At 40.1% G+C, this 23,124-nt stretch overlaps 1 protein-coding gene across 1 annotated transcript in view; it reads right to left on the minus strand.

Annotated features, from left to right (window-relative positions):
* The window catches only part of LOC147575688 (uncharacterized), a 140,538-nt gene that overhangs the window by 57,730 nt on the left and 59,684 nt on the right, over window positions 1-23,124 (minus strand). The window contains exons 4-6 of the mRNA XM_086683223.1: window positions 16,932-16,958; window positions 13,233-13,263; window positions 10,555-11,712 (exon numbers count right to left, since the gene is read on the minus strand). Coding sequence (XP_086539349.1) covers window positions 11,595-11,712; window positions 13,233-13,263; window positions 16,932-16,958 — 176 coding nt within the window. The 3' untranslated portion in view covers window positions 10,555-11,594. The remainder of the gene's footprint in view (window positions 1-10,554; window positions 11,713-13,232; window positions 13,264-16,931; window positions 16,959-23,124) is intronic.

Here is a 23,124-nt window from a genome sequence, read left to right on the forward strand (position 1 = left end):
ACTGTATTCCAAACAACACTGGGAAAATGAATTGCTTTATCTGCATTTAATCACTACACAGTATAAACTTTTCAATTCTCCTGAAAGTGTACAGGACTGAGGTTTTTAGTTTTTTGTGTTTTTTTTTTTCTGAAAAGAGCATTTTCACAATGGAGTCTGTTCATAAATTTCTGTGCTATGTTTAGTCGAAAAAAATTACGACAAAATTTGCTGAGTCTTCACCTACTAATGCCAGAGACCCTGCAGTACCCCTATCCCCTGACACTATAACATAGAAACTGTGACATTTTAATGAGCTGTAGTGTCCTCAGAGCCAGAGATCACTTGATAATGACCTGCATTTGATTTGAGCTCAAATTGTGTGGGCATCCCTGCCGTGCCCCCACTTATTTTATTAAAGACAATCACATTTCCAAAGGAGTTTTGGAAGTTATTTTTAATGTTTCTTCTCATCCTGAGAGCTTTTATTTCTTGCACATCCAAAAGGCACTCAAAAGGTTAGAAAAGACAGTCCAAGGTGCTTGCAAAGGGACTCGACAGAGTTCAATGAAAACTGCAACCAACATGAAAATAACCAAAGACAGAAGGGCTTTCAAGTGAATCACATACAGCCTTTCTCAATTCTGCCAGTCTTGTTTCACTCTGCCAGCACATAGTATGATACCACGTGAAATATTTTTTTCTAAGTGCAGTATGTGTCTGGAAAGGTATTATCTTTTAGAATGCTCATGTGAAAGCTAAACAGTTTTTCAAATGAGGCTGCTAGTGTCCCAAATAGATGTAAAAATTCACTTAGAAGAATTGATTTGTGGCACAATGCACAAACAACATAATGAAAACATGAATTTTATTATTTTTACTTGCCCAGTTTTACTAATCAGAAAGTATGCTGTTTGGCTTAATCAGTACAGTTGGTTTTATTGGTATATTGGCTTTATTTTATGGAATCTGGCCAGATCTGAAATTCACCCTCTGATGGTAACTCTTACTGTCTCTATGAATACTGGAAGGAATGTGCTAATCCTTCTGAGGATCATCCCAGAAGATCTACATGTCACATTCTGAACTCAAACATCTCCAGAGGAAAGTGTAGGCTCCTGGATTGCTGTTGAAGGGGCATTGCTTAATTTGAGATGCAATTGTGGGAGATACAGAATTCATTTTCCTAAATATATAAAGGTAAATAAGTTGAAATACCGAGTGACATTGGGTGGAATTTCTGGAATTGTTTTTAAGTTAGTCAACATAGCTTATACTATATCCCTTAATGGGTTTATCTCACAATACCATGGAGAGTAGATTCCCAACCACATGGTAAGACTTAATTCTTTTGGAGACCAATGTCTAAGATATAGTAGTAGGCATAAAATTATAGTTTAAAATTTTTATCTAACATAATGTTACATTGTTGTACTGCAAACAAGAATTGTGAATAAAAGCAAACCAACAAAGAATACATTCCAAAGGGAAGAATAGAGCCTCATCAAAGCTTTCTTTTTTCACAGACTAATCAGTCAGATAGTACAGAGTTGTGAAATCCCTTTATCACTTTCTTGAGCCACCTTATCTAGGAAATTTTTCATTGCTCTTAAATTACCAATACTTTTCTTCTGATTTGAAGTAAAGAAAAACTAGATTGATGGTTAAAGAGGAACTTAAAAAAGATGTCGGAAGAACCAACTAGGGAGAAACGTTGTTTTCCCATATTGGAAAGAGGAAAGAAACAACTTCTATAATTGACATGATTGAGAGGTATAGGGGCGGTGAGGGTGATAATGCACATCTCACCTCTCAGCTCCTTGCTGTCTGGCTTCACATCCTGTGCCATTTGATTCAGAGCCTTCGGGTTGCTCTGCTTGCTCCTGGCAACCAAGCCAATCCTGCAGTGCTAAGTTAGGAAATGTTCCTACACAGCAATTCATTCCGCTTCCGGTCCCAGCTGCTGCTGTGTTGCTGGGTTGGCTCCTATTACTAGCTTTGGCAGTCATATCCCAAAACTATTTTTATATACCATACCATTTTTTGTGAACTTGTTTTTGAGGAAAACTGCATACCTAGTGCTGAAGTTTGATCTGGCCAATAAATCATTCCAAATATATATGGGAACTGGCTGATGGGCCCTTGGAAGGGTACTAACAATATGAAAAACTAACTAAAGAAGTGTTTAGTTACGATCCAAGGAACTCTCCAGGCACAAAATCAATCTTCTCATAATCTGGAAAAAAATGAGCTGAGAATGACCACAAAAAGAAAAGGAGATGAGGAAGAACAGAAGGAGGAAGAGAGTGAGAATTTTATGGAGGAAGAGTAAAAGCAAATGTGATTCTTCTTCAAAGTTCTCAACAGGCTTATCTGCTGTGTAAATGTGCTGGGTATAAAAATCATCTGCCCATGGTGGTGAGGTCAAGGTCACAGTCCAAGTTTCATTTGAGAAACTCAGTTTTTTGCACAAATCCTTTCCAAAAAACCTGAGATCACACTTCAGTAAGTCACTACTAATATATACATGTGTGCATGTGTGTGTGTGCATGAGCATGTGACATTAGGAAATATGTCATCTACTGTTCTATAGCTAATGAGACTATAAGGAAGAATGAAGGAAAAGTAAACCTAAATTCATGTATATAAAAACAGAAACTTCAGCCCAGCAGGCCAGGGTAGACAAGCTGAAAATCAATGAGCTAATGAGAAGGCATGCAAGGAAGTCACATAAAGGACAGAAAAGTACATTCAAAGAAAGTAGAAGAAAGAAAATAATAGAAGAAGAAAAAATATATAAATTATAAACAAATATACAAGACAAAGGAACAACACAATCAAACTTGGCCTCCTTGAAAAAAACTAATGGACTTTTGAGGCACCTGGGTGGCTCAGTCAGTTAAGTGTCTGCCTTTGGCTCAGGTCACGATCTTGCAGTTCATGAGTTGGAGCCCCACATCAGGTTCTGTGCTGACAGCTCAAAGTTCGAAGCCTGCTTTGGATTCTGTGTCTCCCTCTCTCTCTGCCCCTCCCCCACTCATACTCTATCTCCCTCTCTTTCTCAAAAATAAATGAACATTTAAAAAAACTTATGAACTTCTCATGGTAATGATCAAGAGGTAAAACAACAGAGGGTCCAAATGATCAGTATTGTAAATGAAAAGAGGAACATCCTAATAGAAACTGAACGTATTGAAAATATTTTAAAAGGATATTTTGAGCACATTTATGCCAATGAATATTTAAATGTAGGGAAATTGGCCAACTTCTAGTAAAATACAATTTATGAAAGCCAATTAGAAAGACAAGATCGGGTGGGAGGGAGGGGAGGGTGGGTGATGGGCATCAAGGAGGGCACCTGTTGGGAGTAGCACTGGGTGTTGTATGGAAACCAATTTGACAATAAATTTCATATTAAAAAAAAATAAAGCCAAAATAGTTGTAAAATGTGCAACATCCCTACAAAGAAAAGTGTAAGACATTATGGAAAGAAATTAATGAAGATGTAAATAAATTAATGGACAAAATTAAAGACTCAATATTCTAAATCTAACATAACAATTTTCCCCAAATTGATCTATACGTTTAATACTATCCCCATAAAAATTCCAATGGGTATTTGTGCATGCATGTGTGCCTGTGTGTGTGTGCATGTGTGTGTGTGTGTGTGTGTGTGTGTGTGTATAAACTGATAAACTAGTTCTGAAATTTATCTGGAAATGCAGTGTCATAATACCCAAAACAATATTTAAAAAGAAGTACAAACCTAAAATGCATATTTCTAAGTGAAAGTAGCCTATCTGAAAAGGCTACATGCTCTCTGATTCCGACTCTGTGACATCCTGGAAAAGTCAAAAGGTTAGAGACAGTACAAAGATCAGGAGTCACCTGGAGGTGGGGATGGGGTGCACTGAACAGGCAGAGCACAGAGCAGTGAAAATACTCTGTATGATAACATAATGATAGATATATGACATCCATTTGTCCAAACCCATAGAATGTGCAATAGAAAGAGTGAACCTTGAGGTAAACTTTGGACATTGAGTGATTATAATGCATGAATACAGGTTGATCAACTGTATCAAATTACTAATCTGGTGAGTGAAGCTGATAATGGGAGAGGTTATGCATGCTGGGACAGAGTGTGTACCGGGAATCCCTGTACCTTGTACTCATTTTTGCTATGAATCTAAAACTGCTCTAAAAAATAAAGTCTATTAAAAAAAAGTACAAAGTTAGAAAGTTTACCTTACTGGCTACCCAATGATTATAATGAAATAGTAACTAAGACAGTGTACTATTAATGGAAGAGTAGAACTAAAGGCCAGTGGAATGTAACAGAGTTTTTAAAAACCATCAGGGAAAGCTAGTACATGGAATTAGGATAGAGTTTGCCTACAGGAGGAGAAATGGGTAGTGGTCAGAAGGCAAATCTTACAATTTGCCCAGAAATTAACTCCAGACTGAGCGTAGATGTTATACGAAAAGCAAAACATTGAACTTTTAGAAGATAATACATGCAGATCTTGTCATGACCTCTACCTTGGGAAAGATTTCTTAGACACTTCCCAGAACAACACTGAGTGTAAAGGAGAAACGTGACCCACTTTGCCACATAAAAATTAAGAACTTCTGTCTCTCGAAAAAAATCACAAATAGGCAAAAGGTGAACTATTCACAGATGGTGAAATTGAATTCCAATAAGTTAAACGACTTCCCTAAGATCACACAACTAGTGAAAACTGAGACGCAGACACAAAATGGGCCCTCAGGCCCCATGCTCTCTCCCTGGACATCCGCCCCGGGACGGAACTCCCTTTGGACCAAGGGTTGTAACACAAGGTTCATTATATTTTACCGTGTTTCTTCGGCAACTGCTACACGCCCGGAGCATCATGTTCAGACATCTGTTTCCCCAGTTCCCCAGGAACTGGCCCGACACAATGTCCTTAAAATCCCAGGATAGGCTTGAGCCACGGGTTCACAATGACAAACATAACATGTTTCTAAACTCTCCTGGAAACAATTTTCTTCCTTTTCAGTCAGGAAGCACAAAGATTGAAATTCATTTAAATTCTATAAAGCAAAGCAATTTTTTTTCACCCTGGACTGTATCTTACAACATCCACTATATGGAACACTATCTCCTGTGTTAACCTTCAGTAAATGCTGCCCTCAGATCCTGGGGAAGTTAACGTCCAGTGCAAGAAATTATATTCATTACAAATGCATTTACATGCTAAAGTTGATCTTTAAAAGCCAGCAATTCTACATACATATTTAAATGGGAGAGGGGAAAAATTGAAGCTATCAGTTACATTTTGATGGAGTAGGGCTTTTATTCCTTGTGCATGTTTTTAAATCATATAGCAACACCAAACATGTTAAAACAGAGATAATCAGTTTTATTCACAGAAGTAACCCATTAATCCGTTACAATATTTTTGGAGGACCCAGTGAGAGAATGCCTTGGGCATCAATGCCTGACTACCTGAATTTAGCAATAATATTGGAAGACTCTTTGTACATATGCAGGAAATGAGTATCTTGATTATTGATCAGTGCATGCCCTACCCTGAGACTGTTCCACATTAGACTTAACAAAACAGTAATACCAAAATAAGATGTAATTCATGTTGAAGAGCAGAGAAGTAGTTAAGTAAAAGGGACTTTTTGTAAAGCAGCAGAAACAACCCATTAGACTTTTAGAGAAATTTTTAAAGTCCGAATTTAGGAAGAAACGGCTACTTTCTCCACAGCTTTGTAAACTATCAACTGTTATATACATGTTGACGTTTCAAGGTGATAATTTTATTCTGTTAAGAGTTGGCACCAGAATTACTTTTGGAACTCCCGCTTCCTGACAAGATGGAACCAGAATTACCCTCCTCCTATTCCTTGAAAGTGGTTAAACACCATACCTTTCTCTGCAAACCATCTGCTGCAGGATTCAGATGTTTCCAGCAGTGGAGTTGAGTCGTGACCCTTAGCATATAGGTCTCTCTGACTTTGAGCTGAACACTCAGGTTGTGGGAGCCTGTCTATCACTGGGTCTTGGGGTTAGAGGCGTGACTGTCAGACATCAGAACATGGAAATCAGAGAAGCCGGATTGTGGAGGCATATTTGGGCCCCTCGACACAGGATTTACTGCGTGCTGAAAGGACTCAAGTACATAGAGTAAGAGTTTATCCTGGGCACAGTGAGACCAAACTTGCCCAAAGCCATTCATTCCAGCAAGCATTTCTAGGCTCGCAGGAGGAAGGTGACTGTATGGATCTAAGAGATGTCGCTATGGGACATGCCTTGCTTAAGTGTGATACAGAAAGAAGAACTCTTCTCCCATCAGGGAAGTAGCACAGCTTGGGAGGATCAGTGGAGAGGCTACATCAAGGCAGGCACAGCTGAGGTGGCAGCAGGGGCAGGGAGGGCAGCTGAAATGCTTGGTTAAACCAAAGCAGCAGCATGCACTTGACCCATTGGGTAGCCTGGACCCCAAGCGCCCTGTGTTCCTGCGAAGCCATAGGCTCCCATGGCATCACTGATATCAGAACCACCTGCAACAACCCAAACCATCGATACGGGTAGCTTGACCAAAATAGGACTGTGGGATGTTACACACTTGAACTTGGCTAGCCACCAACAGAACAATGTGAGAGAGCTACATCATGAATGCTCAATACCTGGGGCTCAAGCCAAACCCCCCTCTACCCACTCAGATGATCATAATGCAAACAGAAATCTTCTGCTTCACAAGAACAATGAACCTGCAGGTGACAAGGGGTGACCGGGGGGATGGCATCTAGAGCTGAGGACGGGTTTCTTTTAGACACAAATAAGCACCTGTGGGGATGCTCAGAGCCATACCAAGACAGGACTTCTCACCTTCAGGCTGAGGACGGGTTGGGTCTCAGGACATCAACTTTTGAATCCTGGTGTTCCCAGCCGGTGAACTGAGAACTTCAGGCTAAACAGAATAGGGAAGGGGTACCATTTAAATTTGGTCTTTGATAGGACTGCCAATAGTCTCCTAGAGCTCAACAAAGACAGCAGGGCGGCTTGAACTTTTGTCACAGAAATCCAAATGTGTGTGTACCAGCGGCTGCCCTGACCCCAAGCTTTCTGTCTGTGACCTTCCACAGACATCTACAATCACTGGCATATAACCCGCTCCTTCCCTGCAAACCTAGACCCCTGACAAACACTTAACAGCCCTCACATAGCAGCAGGATGGGCCTTAGAAGACTTTTTATTTCAATTATAAAAGAAGTGGGTTTTTATTTTAGAACTTTGACACTCTCCAAAAATGAAGACGGCTTTTCCAGTATTAGAGACAGAGATAGAGACAGAGACAGAATGAACTCCCCTGTTCTCAGTAAATCTCGAAATAGAACAACCACCTTGCCCAAGTGTACCATCTGCTGGCTGGTGACCTGTGCATGAACAGATGGCATGATTGTTCTTGTGTCTGGTATCCAGTAGATATTCGCATGACAAGACTGCCAGGTAGAGGGGATAAATATAGGCTGTCTGTCGGTCCCCTCCTGTTTAGAGCTATCGCCTTCCAGTGATCACTTGATGGGGAAGAGAAAAAATACTTAGCCATGTATGTTCTGCACATGTTTTATAGGGGAAATTAAAGATTCTAATTTGAAGTGGTAAAGATCCAACCCTTTCTGAAAGGCCTAAATTCAACAAGGGATAAAAGAGAAGTGTATTCTTGCTTTAAAAAAAATTAGTTTAATGAGCAGTAACAGCTGTGCCACAGAAATAGGTATACAGATTGTACTTAGATTATTCTTTAATTAAAAAGTATAGGGGCAGCTGGGTGGCTCAGTCAGTTGAGCGTCCGACTTAGACTCAGGTCACGATCTCACTGTTTTGAGTTCGAGCCCCACGTCGGGCTCTGTGCTGACAGCTCGGAGCCTGGAGCCTGCTTCGGATTCTGTGTCTCCCTTTCTCTCTGCCCCTCCCCTGCTCGCACTCTGTTTCTCTGTCTCTTTCTCTTTCTCTCTCTCTCTCTCTCTCTCTCTCTCAAAAATAAATAAACATTAAAAAAATATTGAGGATAATTTGCTGTAAACTATGGATTCTTTCATATAATTCAGCAGTCATTTGAAATCTGAATCCAGGAGCCTTTCCATTATTTACACGTGCCATTTTCCCTAATCTCTGCATTTCACTGAAGCCCGAAGCACAGTGTTCACGCCGGGCCCTGGGTGACAGGTTGAGGGGCTGATAATCCTCGTGAACATTTCCTCGGGCTGCACACTCACCTTGTGCCTCACAACAAAAGTGATTTCCCCTTCAGGCCCACCCAGTGGCTGAAACCCAACCGATAAGCGAGTCACAATAAAGTATTCCTGATGTGTAGCAGTGACAGGAGATAATCTTTCAGGATTTGTTTGTTTGCATTTTTATTGAACATTTTGCTGTTCAATAGGGTCCAGTGCAAGCAGATCTCTCCGACTGATTTCAGATTCCACAGCGGGATGTGACTTCCAGGTTCTGACCAAGTAATTGCTCATGAGGCTGGTTCTGTTGTGTCTTGAGGTCTTAGAAATGCTGGGCTGTATTTTTTTAACTTTATTTTTTTATTAATGTTTGTTTTATTTCAAGTTGAGTTAAAGTAATTTTATTTGCAAATAGTGTTGAACATTAAGGAGTTCCAAGAAGTGTTATCACAAAACCAAAACTACATTCTTTGTCTCCTCATCTTCTACCTCATTCTTCTCCCCAGAGGAAAGCACGTTCAACTTTGCAGCTATCTCCCCCCTCCCTGATATTTCCAAAAGATATATATAGCAATGCAAAAATGCTTTTCCGATGACTCAGTGTTACGCAATAGCAATCCAAAATTCTCAGAACTGAGAATTTTAGCACACTGGTATGCTCTTTTTCCGTCTTCAACCTTTCAATATAATTTTATTTTTAATTAACCCCAAAGGAGTATCTATATAGTTGTACACACATAGCCGTTTATTTCTAATCAATATATATGTTGTGATTCTGTTTTCATTTTTATGCCACCTTGGATTTAAACTACAGTCGCTGTGTGTCCTTTCATCATTTTCGCTCATTTTCTGGGAATGTTTACTCAGTCTTTTTACACCCTTTGACAGTTGTGCAAAACCCGCTCAACATTATTTTCCCAAACATGCAGACACATCAGGAAATACATCAGTTCCATCTACTTCTCCCCCTGTCTCTATTTGCAACTCTCTGGACTGGTCACCTCTCGGCTTGCTGACCGGCTACTGGCCTGAACCAGGCTCTGCTGTCGCTGCTGAACTTACCCCCCTATCCTGTGTTATAGTTTCTGTCCCCCCACCAGTCCGTCTTTCTCTTTCTCATCCCCCAATCCCTTTCATTTTGTGGAAATAACGTCTTTCCTGAGAAAACATGCAGAATAAGTTAATCCCTAACACTTTTCACATAGCCACATTTTTGTATTCTGCCCTCAACTCTGGAAAGGCAATCTGTTTAAATATAGAAGTTGAGTGGCACCTGGGTGGCTCAGTTAAGCGTCCGACTTGATTTCGGCTCAGGTCATGAGCTCACGGTTGTGGGTTGGAGCCCCGCATTGGGCTCTACGCTGACAGCGTGGAGCCTACTTGGGATTCTCTCTCTCCCTCCCCCTCTCCCTGCCCCTCCCCTGCACAGGCTCATGTGCACACACTCTCTGTCTCTCTCAAAATAAATACATAAATACAGAAGTTTAGGTTGAAAATACGAATTTCAGAAGAGCTTTTCCTTCATCTTCCAGATTCCAGTGTCATCACCGAGAAGCCTGATGTCTTCCATGTTTTCCAGATTCTTTGATCGTCCTCCTTTGGGGTTTTCTCAGAATTTTTCCTTATTATTGTTCTGAAATTTATGAGACATAACCTGGGACAGGTCTTTTATTTTATTCATTGTGCTTGGCATTCAGTGGACTATCTCCCTCTGGAACAGGTCTTCATCGGCTCTAGGAATGCCCCCTGTGCTGTTCTGTGGCTTATCCATACAGTTTCCTGCTTACTCTTCTTGGGGCTCCTCCGGTCAGATGCCAGACCACCTACATCAATCTTCTGATTCTCCTTCCTTCCTCTCCAGTGTTCATTTCCATGTCTTTTTGTACCCAAACCTTAAGGCTTTCTTAAATATCATATTTAGGCTTTTATATATTTTGTATTTAGAAGAGCTCTTCTTTGCTATTTGATTATTTAAAGAACATCCACTTCTCTATTCATGAAGAGATTATCTTTCAACTTCTTGAGAATTTAACTATGGCCTCTCTGAAATAGTTCCCCGCTCCCTGTTTCCTTTGCACCCCCTTTTCTACTTATTTGTTCTTTCTTTTTTTTTAAAGAGAGAGGGTGAGAGAGAGTGTGAGTGGGGGAAGGGGAGAGGGGCAGGGAGGGAGAGAGAGAGAGAATCTCAAGCAGGATCCACACTCAGCACAGAGCCTGAAGCAGGGCTCAATCCCACAACCCAGACACCATGACCTGAGCTGAAATCAAGAGTCTACGCTTAGCCAGGCACCCCTTATTTGCTATTTGCTCTTGATTTAGCCTTTTCCTTCTAGCACTCCTTACCTTCTGATGATCCTTGTGTGTCTCTCTCTATTGGAGGGTGAAGCACCCAAATGCTGATTGGAAGTTCTCAGGGCAGGCAGAGCTGTAGACTGGGGAAGGACAATGGACAAGTTGGACCAATTTTTGTTGGGGATCCCCAGTTGTCAGTATCTGTAGGTCTTTTCTGTGGGGTGTTTCGGTTTCTCCAGAGAAAGATCTTCCTGTCCCTTATCTGGAGGGGCATCATCCTGGCTATAATCTGACACTGAGGGAGAGAGGAAGTGGAAGGGCTTTCATCCAAACTGCAGACCATACTTAACAACCTCATGCCATTCAGCTCCTGTCACCTGCCCTTCTCTGTGCCTGACACCTGTGTCTGAAACTCTGCCCCCCCCCCCACAATCCTGGTGCCATCATGTCCAACACTTGCCATTCTTGTCTTTCCAAAGTTGTGTGGCAAACCAGCTTTGTCTTACTCTTGCTTTTCATATCACCCCTCCACCTGCTCAATTCCTTTTCATTTTCACTGATGATGGACTTTGTGTTTTCTGGGGTTCTTTTCTTCTTGTATTTTGGGATGATTGTTAAGAAAGAAAGAGGAGAGAGATATCTCTACTGTCCCATATTGAAAGCGAAGGCAATGGAATTTTTATTTAGTTTTGCCTTTTTAAGCCAGCATAAAACTCATTATTAATCATATTCTACTATTTCTTTCTTCTCCTAAAGCAGCAAATACGTGGCATTCTTGATGTAAATATTGATTACATCAAAGCAGGTCCAACGTTGGGCTATGAATCACTTTGCTAATTGGAGCTACAGGAAAAATTCTTGACACTTGGTCTCTTAGGGAAGCTTGTTACCGTCAGAATAAAAAAGAGAATATGATATTTTTCTAGTGGATTTTTCCATAATGAGCATCCAGGAAATATCATTTCCTACTGACCACTAAACCTGTGTGAATAATTTGGGACCTGAATTTACTAGAATGTCAATTTAAAATAACCCATTTCTGTAACAATATTTTCATACTTCTACTGGTGTCACATCAGATACACTACTCTTTATATCTTATGATGTCTGAGAATCATGATTTCTGCTGAATCCAGGCAAAAGCTCTCATAACATGGCATGGGGTAGCATGGAACCAAGTGGATGATAATGTCCAGAGTTGACAGGCACCTGTTGAGATTTTTAGATTAACAACAAATAGTTTTTAATCATGTGTTTAATTTGAAAATCTGAGACGTAATCAGAGATTTATATTTCCGATTATAATGCACATTTCTTAGGGGAGACATATTTTTTAAATCTTGAATGGCCCATGTACCTCTAAGTCCTGTAACAGCAATGCTGTGCTATCTGGTCAGGAAAAAAATCAAACATAATTTATGTTGAGAGAGAAAGGAAAGGAGAGAGAGGAAAATTCATTGCAGCAAGTGAAATGGAGCTTTTTAAGCTTTGCTGCAAGAATCTTGACAAAATAATTCATATTTTAGCATTTCATAGGAAACATAAAGTTTTCTTTTTTTTTTTTTTTTTTTAACGTTTATTTATTTTTGGGACAGAGAGAGAGCATGAACGGGGTAGGGGCAGAGAGAGAGGGAGACACAGAATCGGAAACAGGCTCCAGGCTCTGAGCCATCAGCCCAGAGCCTGACGCGGGGCTCGAACTCAGGGACCGCGAGATCGTGACCTGGTTGAAGTCGGACGCTTAACCGACTGCGCCACCCAGGCGCCCCTAAAGTTTTCTAACTTTTCTCCTTTCAGCCAGAAATCTGTGCAACTCCAAACACAAGAAAGATTTTAACTGAGAAGCATTTGCTACTTTTTACTTGTTTTCATACAAATTAAAATACTGTGATCACTGCAATTATTCTTAAGGTTTTCCTTTGTTATTAGGGAAAACAGGCTTTAATTGGAATGATGTAAAGGTAATAAATAGTATATCACGGGTATGGTTTCATTAGTATTGTTACCTTTCCAATGTGCCCACGAACTTACTAAGATGTGAAAAGCTACGTCATGAGATAAAGGAATAACAGTTATGTCAAGGAGGCATAAAATAGCCAATTATATTTCAAAATGATAATTTCAATGTGTATTTTGACCTATATCCTAAAAGTTTCTACCAAGCTTATCCCTTCAATATATACGGTTGATCCTTGAACAACATGGGGGTTGTGACACCAACTTCCCCAAGCCGTCAAAAATCCATGTATAATTTTTTTTACTTCCCAAAACTTCACTAATAGCCTACTGCTGACCAGAAGCCTTACCAATAAATAGTCAGTTAACATCGATTTTGTATGTTATGTGTATTATATACTATATTCTTACAATAAAGTAAGCCAGAGAAAAAATATTTCATTAAGAAAATTGTAAGGAAGAGGGAATACATTTACAGTGCTGTACTGTATTTACTGAAAAACATCCACATATAAGTGGGCCATACAGTTCAACCCATGCAGTTTGACGGTCAACTGTAGCTTTTATTTTCTTTCCCTTCTACCTGCAACTACCACTGGAGAACTTGAACAAGAAATCAGGAAAACTGCAATTCTCTAGATGGGGACATGTTGACTTGATCCCACACACGGGCAGGATCAGCTTCCCCTCCAGGTGGCATAAGAGGCCCCTCATGCTCCCCAACACCCACCTCTCAAAACTTGACACCATAGCTACCCCCCTGGGTTACCAACCTGCAGAAACAATGCGGTGAGCTACGGTCACCTGCAAATAAAATATTTCCATGAATAAACGGTACACAGGTGGGTAAATGTGAGCTGGCGACACCAAGATGTTCAAAGACAGATATCTGCATTTTTAACAAGCTCCCAAAAAGATTTTAGTGTGGATGGTCTGGAGAGCACTTCTGAGAAGCACTGGTCAGAGCACAGGAAATGGGGATGTGAGAAAGGGGCGAGAAGAGTCAAAAGACGGGTGAGATGGCCAGGCACACGCGGAAAGAGGAGGAAAGCGATGGAGGAAGAGGGAAGGGTGGAAGTTTGACACAGGAGCAAAATACAATAGATGGGAATGGAGATGTCATAATAAAAATAAACAAAGTTAAATAATCCACAATGTTTTCTGGCTCAGCCTATCTGCAGTTGTTCCTATAATATGCAATATTTTGACCTTAGAATTACATTACTGACCTCAAAGATATTAAACTGTATCTACTAACTAATCATACCAATGTGTGACCCATAAACCAGTCTTGAGCCAGTTTTCTCTTGTGTAATAATCTTCTCTCCTGAAGATACTTTTTTTTAATCTTGTAGAATTAATGGCAAGTGGATGAAGTGAGTATCAAATTAAACAAAATTTCTAATGCCTCTCAATGCATAAGTCAAAAAGAACTCAAACTTGGTCTTGATAGTTGCTCTTTTTTAAAAGTTTTTTTTGTTTATTTGTTTTTGAGAGAGAGAGAGAGAGAGAGAGAGAGAGAGAGAGAGAGAGCATGAGTTGGGGAGGGGGAGAAAGAGAGAGAGAAGGAGACACAGAATCGTAAGCAGGCTCCAGGCTCTGAGCTGTCAGCCAAGAGCTCGACGCGGGGCTTGAACTCACAAACCATGAGATCATGACCTGGGCCAAAGTCGGGCGCTTAATGGACTGAGCCACCCAGGCGCCCCTTGATAGTTAGTTTTTAAATCAGTCTTAATACACAAATTTCTACCTAGGCTCATGGGATGTCAGTGTTGAAGATGAACCTGGGCCAGCTGCCATGGCAGCAGCACTGCTGAGAGGAGGCTGAGGTGAGTGTTCCACATCCACACATCCTGTAGGTCCCCTGGGCCCCCTGAGCACTCATCCAGACCTGGCTAACTGGCCCGGATACTGCCTGCCAATCGCACAAAGATTCTGATTTCCCAGTAAGGAGCGGTGTGATAGTCAATGGTAGGTGTCACCTCGGCTAAGTCACTGCACCAGATATGTGGTCAAATACCAGTCCAGATGCTGCTGCTGTGAAACTATTTCTCGGAAGAGATCAACATTTAATTCAGTGGATTTTGAATACAACAAGTCTTTCTCCATAATGTGGGTGGGCCTCATCCCATCAGTGGAAGACCTTAAAAGGAAAGGACTGATCTCCCCCAAGGAAGATGGAATTCTGCCAGCAAATGGCTTTCAGACTCAAGTTGTGCCATCAAATCTTCCCTGGGTCCCCAGCCTGCCTGCCATCCTGCAGATCTTGAGTTCTACACATGTGGCAGTCCTCCTTCAAAGAGACACAAGTGATATCTGTTAGCAGCTCAAGTATGGCAGAAGCTGATGTTCACCAAGGTGCAAAAGACATCTGGTGCCAGGGTGTAAACGGGAGCCCTTGTTGAGTTGGCTGCCCCTTGACAAGTGGGTCAGAGCAGATTTACATGGTGTCTGGAAAAAGACAGCAAGCCTCTTCCCCAAGCCCTGACTGGCCTAGTGGGAGATTCTGACACCTACACCAAGGATGTGTCCATCAGAGAGAATTATCGGTATGAAGTAATGGAAACAGGAGAGTCAGAAAGATGGACCTCGGGGCTCCCCCTGACTCATTGAAAAGTTCCTGAGCATCACTTGATGACTGGCGCCAATGGGATCTGCAGACTCTCCCTCTGTCCTCACCAGGAAGCCTGTGGATTCTAACGTGGCCTCTGATAGAGGTCTGTCCAAGGAGAGAAGATGCGTAAGTCCACCCGAAAGACTGCCAGTTGTCTCTACGGGAATGTTTATCATCAAGAATAAGTAAACTGGCATCTCCCATTTTAGCCATTATTCTGTGTACGTGTTATCATTATGAGTCAGCCCCTGAGAAATGGCCATCCCCTTTGCCTGGTGACACTGAACTCAGCACCCGGGTTTCCTTGAATCTGCACTGGCAATGTAACACTGGGCTGTGCACCAATCTCTCTCTTTCCACAGAGACTAGTCAGATCATTCCAAAGTTTTTCTTGGGATTTGGACTGTTACAACCTTTTCTGAAGTTCAGGAACAATTAGACTGGTACAAGAGTTGGGGAACAAAATGGCAGCCTTATTTGTGGCATTGATGGATTGAAGGATGAAGCTCTAAGACCAAAACAGCTATGGGTATGGCCCTGGAGGGAAGCTCCCCATCTGAGGCACAGGAGGTGTCTCTGTGCTGCGTGGTGGGTCCTCCTTGCAAGAGGCCGCTGGAAGACAGGACAACACTTGCCGTGGGTGGGTGGGCTGCCATAGTGAACCAGGTCAGGCAGTTAAGTCAGTCCTTGTCTCATGGGGAAAAGACAGGGATGGGATGAAGACATGAAACACTGAAGATTTCTCCTCAGTGCTTCCCAGAGAAGCATAAAAAGCTCCTTTTTATGGTTCAAGGTAAAATAGGGGAGAAAGAAAAAGAAATTGTCCCCAGTACATGATAATTATCATTCTAGCCAATTTCCCATACATGTCAATTTCCAAAAAAAAAAAAAAAAATCCACAATATTATTTTTAGATTAGTGAGTTACTTTTCTTTGAATGATTCAGAAGGTAGTTTGTATCTGTGATATCTCTTAAAGGCTTCATAATCATCCATAGCCATGTCTAAGTTCTATATTTCTATACCTTTATCTCACTTTTATAGCTTTTAAAGATTTTAGAAGCTTATAGTTCCAAATCTTTATCTAAATCCTTGTAAGTGCTATAAATTTTAAATATTTATCATTAACAGGCAATCCTCTGGATATAACTTAAGGGAGGGGGAAAAAGCTCTAACTTTCAAAAGAAAAAGAAAAAGTTAACTGAAAAATCCTAATAGGGCATGTTTTTGGTTCTTTATAATTAGATATATAGATGTTGAAAGCCCTACCTCTGTATTCCAATTGAGGAAAATTGGGCCTCCATTTAGTTCCAGTTACAAGCGATACTCCAGAAATAAAGCTAGATGCTCTGCTGTAGTATAGCACTTTTGCCTTGCGTGGCTCATACACCCAGTATTGTAAAAAAGGAAATTAAGACGTCTATAAGAGCCACAAGTAAGCAAAAGAAGCCAAAAATACAGCTTACAGTAAGAAGAAGAGTCTGGATGGAACCGGAGGGTATTATGCTAAGTGATATAAGTCAGTCAAAGAATGACAGACATTGTATGTTTCACTCATATGTGGATCCTGAGAAATTTAACAGAAGATCATGGGGGAGGGGAAGGGGAAAAAAAGTTACAGAGAGGGAGGGAGGCAAACCATAAGAGACTCTTAAGTACTGAGAACAAACTGAGGGTTGATGAGGGGTGGGGGAGAGGAGAAAGTGAGTGATGGGCATTGAGGAGCGCACTTGTTGGGATGGGCACTGGGTGTTGTATGGAAACCGATTTGACAATAAGTTATATTTTCTAAAAAAAGAGAGAGAATAGCAAGTACCAATAAATAAATAAATAAATAAAGTAAAATAAATGTTACATACCTTCATTGTAATGTTCACAGTCAAGTGCTAAAAAATAAAAGAATAAATATTAAACTAACAAAAATAAAAACCTAACAAAAAAAGAAGAGTCTGCTATTTATAATAGGTTACTGCCATAGGTATTGCCATCAGTGAAAATAAAACCAGACTATAAAAAATAGAGGGAGAGAAAAGAAGGTTCAGCCCAAACTTGAGTTTTGGGAACGTTTCCCATAACATCTCATCTCTGTCTTTCTTGACTTGTTATGACTGGTTGAGGGAGGGGTTCACTGTAAGAAAAGCTTTCTTTCATGCCAAGAAAAAAAAGAAGAAATGTTCTCAGGGTCATCTTTAGCTTCACTAATTGGTATCTGTGAAGACGTTTTATTCATTCATTCATAACATTCCATACATTTAGTTTTAAAAGAAAGGGCAAATTACAGAGGAAAGCAAAACATTTATTTTCAAAGCAAGACGAATCTCGAGAAAAATAATCAAATACATGAGGTTTGTCTTCAGCCCTATCTCCCCTGCTTAGTCTTTCCAGAGAGAAGCTCCCTGACCCACTGGTCAATGCCCTGTGCTTTTCCGCCTCGCCCCCATACAAAGTGCTTTAAGAGATGATATGACGAATTCGGTCACCTCAACCCATGCGCAGTAAGACTAGGTGGCAGTAGAGTTACGTGCATTAACATAGTTGCGAGTGTTCACATCCAACCGGGGAAAAAGCCTCAATCAAAGAAGGAGGTGATGGCGGCACTTCCAGAAGCCAGGAGAGCGAGAACGATTTTGCAAGACAGACTCTCAGAAAACCTCAAAACACGGTGTATAGACACATGCTCCATCTTGAGGATATAGGTAATATTTATTAATGAAGCCATTGTTTATTTCAACTGTAGAGCATAATACAGTTTCCTCTAATTAAAGGCTAAAAGCCAACAAATAACTCGGGCCCATAAGGGTCTGCTATTCCCAATGAAGAACCTTTCGTCTGAAAAAAGCACAGAAAACAGAAAACAATTTTTCCCCCAGTAGCCATTGTAATTGATTCCTGGCATGAGAAACATCTGCTATAGATTATGTGCAGACATTTTTGTGATGTTAATGTGGTCAGAAATAACCAAAAGGCATTTAAGCAGATGAAGACACGTTATTTCCATTTCAGATAGGGATTTAATTCTAGGCGAACCACTGAACAACAACAACAACAACAACAAAGGCTTATATTTATGTTGACCAATTATAGATTCATTTGTAGAAACTGGGAAATGAAAAAGAGGAGCCAGCAGATGAATTAGCTGCCATAATTATAATGCCTTGTGGGGAGATTGAGGAGAGAAGGTTAAATGGCATTTGGTTTCAACCTTAAAATAACTATAACCTTTCCCTTTAAAAAGCCTCAAACTCAATGACATAACAGCCTATTGAAATTCCACCTCTCCAGGCCAGGTTTTGAGTGTTGTCCCTTTTAACCTTCGTGAGATTGATAGATCAACGCAATGATCTATGGGGAGAAACGTTGGGAAGTGGTGAGAAATCACTTCGCCTTGCATACGGTGGCAATCCCGAGAGACCCACCTGGGTGCTGTGCAGTTAATCACAGTGCCCCACCCCAGCTGGCTGGATTTATACTGGCAGTTCTCATCCCCTAGCTGAGCCCCCCCATCTCTCACCTTTTTTATTACTTGGGAGAATTGTATCAGAAGGACGTCAAGATTCACATTTTCACTTGATTTAAGAGTATGTGGAATAAGTCACTAGAAAGAAAAAGATGATTGAAGATTGATGCAATATTTTTGATAAGTTGCTGCTGTAAAACGTCACTGTGACCCAAACAACACTAGGGGAACAGGGAAATGTGAAGGATTGAAATTCCAATCCATGTCAGAATTTTTGAGACATCAGTTTTCCCATACTCTATTCCCATCCTTTAATAACAAGAATTAATGAATGCAAAAATTGCCCTATTACTAGAGAATGTTTAACCCAGCCCATATGCTATTTGTATTTTCTATTTGAATTATTACACTATTCAGGATTGGATGAGAAAAATCCTATCTCTGTTGATATGCTGATCCCCTCTCCTTTCCAATTCAATAAGTAAGATCTCAGTGTCTTAAACAAAAGTATAAACCTCATGTTTAAAAGGGGTAAAGACCATTCATTAATAAAGGACATTCTAAGATTCTTCCCCTCTGAGCAAAAGGCACAGGCACCCATGCGTAACATTCTACACATAATATTTCACTTTCAACAATTTTTAACATCAACGTTGATCAGCAAATTCTCTTCTCCATATTGCCTACTTTTAGTTCTACATATGTGACCCATCTTTCCCTAAATGGCTCCTGTTTCTCTTTGTGGAGTCCACCTCAAACATCCATCCTTGACTGGCTTTAAGTCTCTTCTAATGTACTTAATCCACCTGACATAACAACAAACACCTCATTATATGCATACTGGCTTCTAATGCAGCTGTAACGAATTAGCACACAACCTAAAACAATGTGAATTTATTATCTTGCAACTTCTGTAGGTCAGAAGTTTGCATAGACTTGGCTGGGTCCTGTGCCCAAAGGTCTCACAAGGCTGAGACCTTCTACAAACAGCATACAGTTGGATCTTGTTTTGTTTTATTTACCCAGTGTGATCGGACTGTTTAGTTCATTCATATTTAATGTTATTATTAATATTGTTGGGTTTATGGGGGCACCTGGGTGGCTCAGTTGGTTAGGCAACTGACTTCAGCTCAGGTCATGATCTCACTATTTGTGGGTTCGAGCCCTGCGTCGGGCTCTGTGCTGACAGCTTGGAGCCTGGAGCCTGCTTCAGATTCTGTGTCTCGCCTTCTCTCCACCCCTCCCCTGCTCACGCTGTGTCTCTCTGTCTCTCAATAATAAATAAACATTAAAACAATTTTTTAAAAAATATATAGTTGGGTTTATGTATGCCATTTTACTTTTTGTTTTCTACATGTCTCATGAAATGAGTCTTTATGTTCCAGATGGTGGATTATTGTAGCCAGAATGACCCTCCAAAAATGTCCAGATTCTAATTCTAGAGACCTGTGAGTACATTTTGCCCCATGGCAAAAGGGACTTTGCAGATGTAATTACAGTCATGAAAATAAGAAGATTATCCTGGATTATCCAGGTGGACCTACTCTAATCACACAGGCCCTGGAGTCAGAGGTATACTGTAGAAGGGGAAGTCAGAGAGGCTTGAAGTGTGAAGGACTGAGCCCCCTTTTGCTGGAGGGGCTATATGGAAAGCATGAGTAGGAATGTGGGTAGCACCTAGAAGCAAACACCAGCCCCTGGATGACAGTCAATTGAGGAATTGGGACCCCAGTCCTACATATGCAAGAAACTGAATTTAACCAACAACATGAATGAACTCTGATTCTTTTCCAGAGCCTCAACAGAAGCTGTAAGATAATAAATTCACAGAAGACACACAGTAGATTCAAAGATACAAATAGGCTGAAGTAAAAGGATGGAAAAGAGATATACCATGTGAACAGCAGCTTTAAGTAATCTGGAATGGCTATACTAATATCAAACAAAATAGACTTTAAATAAAAATGTTACTAGAGATAAAGAGATAAATTATATAATGATAGGGGGGCAATCCATCAAAAGTTCTAAGAATATAAACATAAGTGCATCTAATAATAGTGTCCCAAAATTCATGAAGCAAAAGCTAATAGAATTGAAGGTAGCAAAAAACAATTTTACAATAACAGTTGAGGACTTCAATACTCTATTTTCAATAATGTATAGAATGAGCCAGGAGGTAATCAGCAAGGACACAAAAGACTTAAACAACACTATGTACAAACTGGACCCAACAGACATCTGTTAACATTCCAACTTACAAGAGAAGAACACACATTCTTTTAAAGAGTGCATGGAATGTTCTCCAGGGTAAATTGTAATTTAGGCCATAAACTAATCCTCAATAAATTTAAAAGAATTGAAATTGGACAAAGTATATTCTCTGATTACACTTGTGTAAAATTAGGAATTAACAACAGAAAAAATAGAAAATTTATAAATATGTGGAAATTAAGCAACATATCACTAAGTAACCAATGGATCAAGAAGAAATCATATGGGAAATTTAAAAAATACTTTGAGGAGTGCCTGGGTGGTTCAGTCAGTTAAGCATCCGACTTTGGCTCAGGTCACAATCTCATGGTTTGTGGATTTGAGCCCCGCATCAGGCTCTGTGCTGACAGCTTGAAGCCTGGAGCCTGCTTTGGATTCTGTCTCCCTCTCTCTCTGCCCCTCCCCTGCTCGTTCTCTCTCTCTCTCTCTCTCTCTCTCTCTCTCTCTCAAGAATAAATAAACATTAAAAATTTTTTAAATACTTTGACATGAATTAAAATTAAGACACAGCATACTAAAATGTAGAGGATGTAGCTAAAGCATTGCCTAGAGGGCAATTTATAGCAGTAAAAAATATACTAAATGTCAAAAAAGATCTCAAGTCTACAACCTAACATTCCACCTTGAGACACGGGGAAAAAAACGAGCAAATCAAATCCAAAATAAGAAAAAGGAAAGGGGGGAAAATGGGATTAGAGTGAAATCAGTGAAAGAGAATAGAAAAACAATTGAGATCGACAAAACCAAAAGTTGGTTCTCCAAAAGCATCGACAAAATTGACATCTTTCACTAGACTAACCAGGAAAAATAGAGAAAACTTAATTTACTAAAATTAAATGAAGGTGGGACTATGACTGTCAACTCAAAAAAGAATTATAAAGAAAGTCTATGAATGACTGTATAATGACCTATTTATATAATTTAGGTAAAATGTATTAATTCCCCAAAAAAGCACAAACTACTGAAACTTACTCAAGAAGACATAGAAAATCTGAATACCTCTAAAATCATAAAGGAAAATATGGGTGAGCATGGGTTTGGTGGTATCTTAGTCTATTTTGGTTGCTATGACAAAATATCACAGACTGGGTAGTTTGTAAACAAAAATTTATTGCTTATAGTTCTGGAGGCTGGAAGTTTTTGGATCAGGGTGCCTGCATGGCCAGGAGAAGTTCCTCTTCCAAGGTGTAAGTTGGAACTTCTCTAATAAGGGCACTAATCCCCTTCATGAGGGCTCCACGCTTATGACTTACTAAGCACCTACCAAAGCCCTCACCCCCTAATACCATAATTTGGGGGGCTAGGAACTCAACATATGAATTTGGGGGTGGGGGGAGATAGATTCAAACAATAGCAAGTGATGAGTTTTTAGACATGACATCAAAAGCCCAATCCAAAAAAAATATATTGGTAAGTTGGAATTTATTAAAATTTAAAACTCCTCCTCCTGTTAAAACATAAGCTAAGCCATAGTTTTGGATACAATGTTCTCAAAACACATATATAATAAAGGATTTGTATCCAAAATACACAAAAATTCTTTAGAATTCAACAATAAGAAAACAACAGCCAAATTAAAAAGTGGGCAAAAGATCTGAACAGACACTTCACACTGGCAAGTGTACAGAGGGACTCTCATCCATGCTGTTGGAAGTTCAAAATGGTGCAGCCACTTTGGAAAGCAGTTTGTCAGTTTCTTACAAAACTACACATACTCTTACCATACAATCAACAGTCTCACTCCTAGATACTCACCCAACTGATTTGAAAACCTGTGTCCACACAAAACCTGCCTGTGAATATTTATAGCAGCTTAATTCATAATAATCAAAAACTGGAAACAACCCAAATGTCCACCAGGAGATTAAAGGATACACAAAATGTGTTTATCCATACAATCAAATGCTACGCAACAACAAAAAGGCATTAAGTACTGATATATACTAAGCATTTATCTTGAGTAAAGAAACTGGATACCAAAGAAGTACATGATTTCATTTATAGGAAGTTCTAGAAGAGGCAAAACTGATCTCCAGTGTTATGAATTATATCACCAATGGCCTGGAGAGGGGGTTAAAGGATTCTTGTAAAGGATCCCAAAGAACTCTTTGGAGTGCCAGAGTTGTTCTACGTCCTGACTGGGGTGGTGGTACATGACTGCCCATATTCTCAAACCTCATCCAGTTGTACACTTAAAAATGAAAACATTTTATTTTGTGGAAGTTGAAGAGAAAAACTCTATAACAAATAAGAACCCCACGTTGATGAAGAATCAATAATCCTCATTTTAAATTCTCTTTCAGTATCTGAAAATCTGTGCTCTT

Source organism: Puma concolor, chromosome D3 (genome assembly GCF_028749965.1).
Source record: "Puma concolor isolate L17-30 chromosome D3, mPumCon1.1.hap2, whole genome shotgun sequence".
Lineage (NCBI taxonomy): Eukaryota > Metazoa > Chordata > Mammalia > Carnivora > Felidae > Puma > Puma concolor.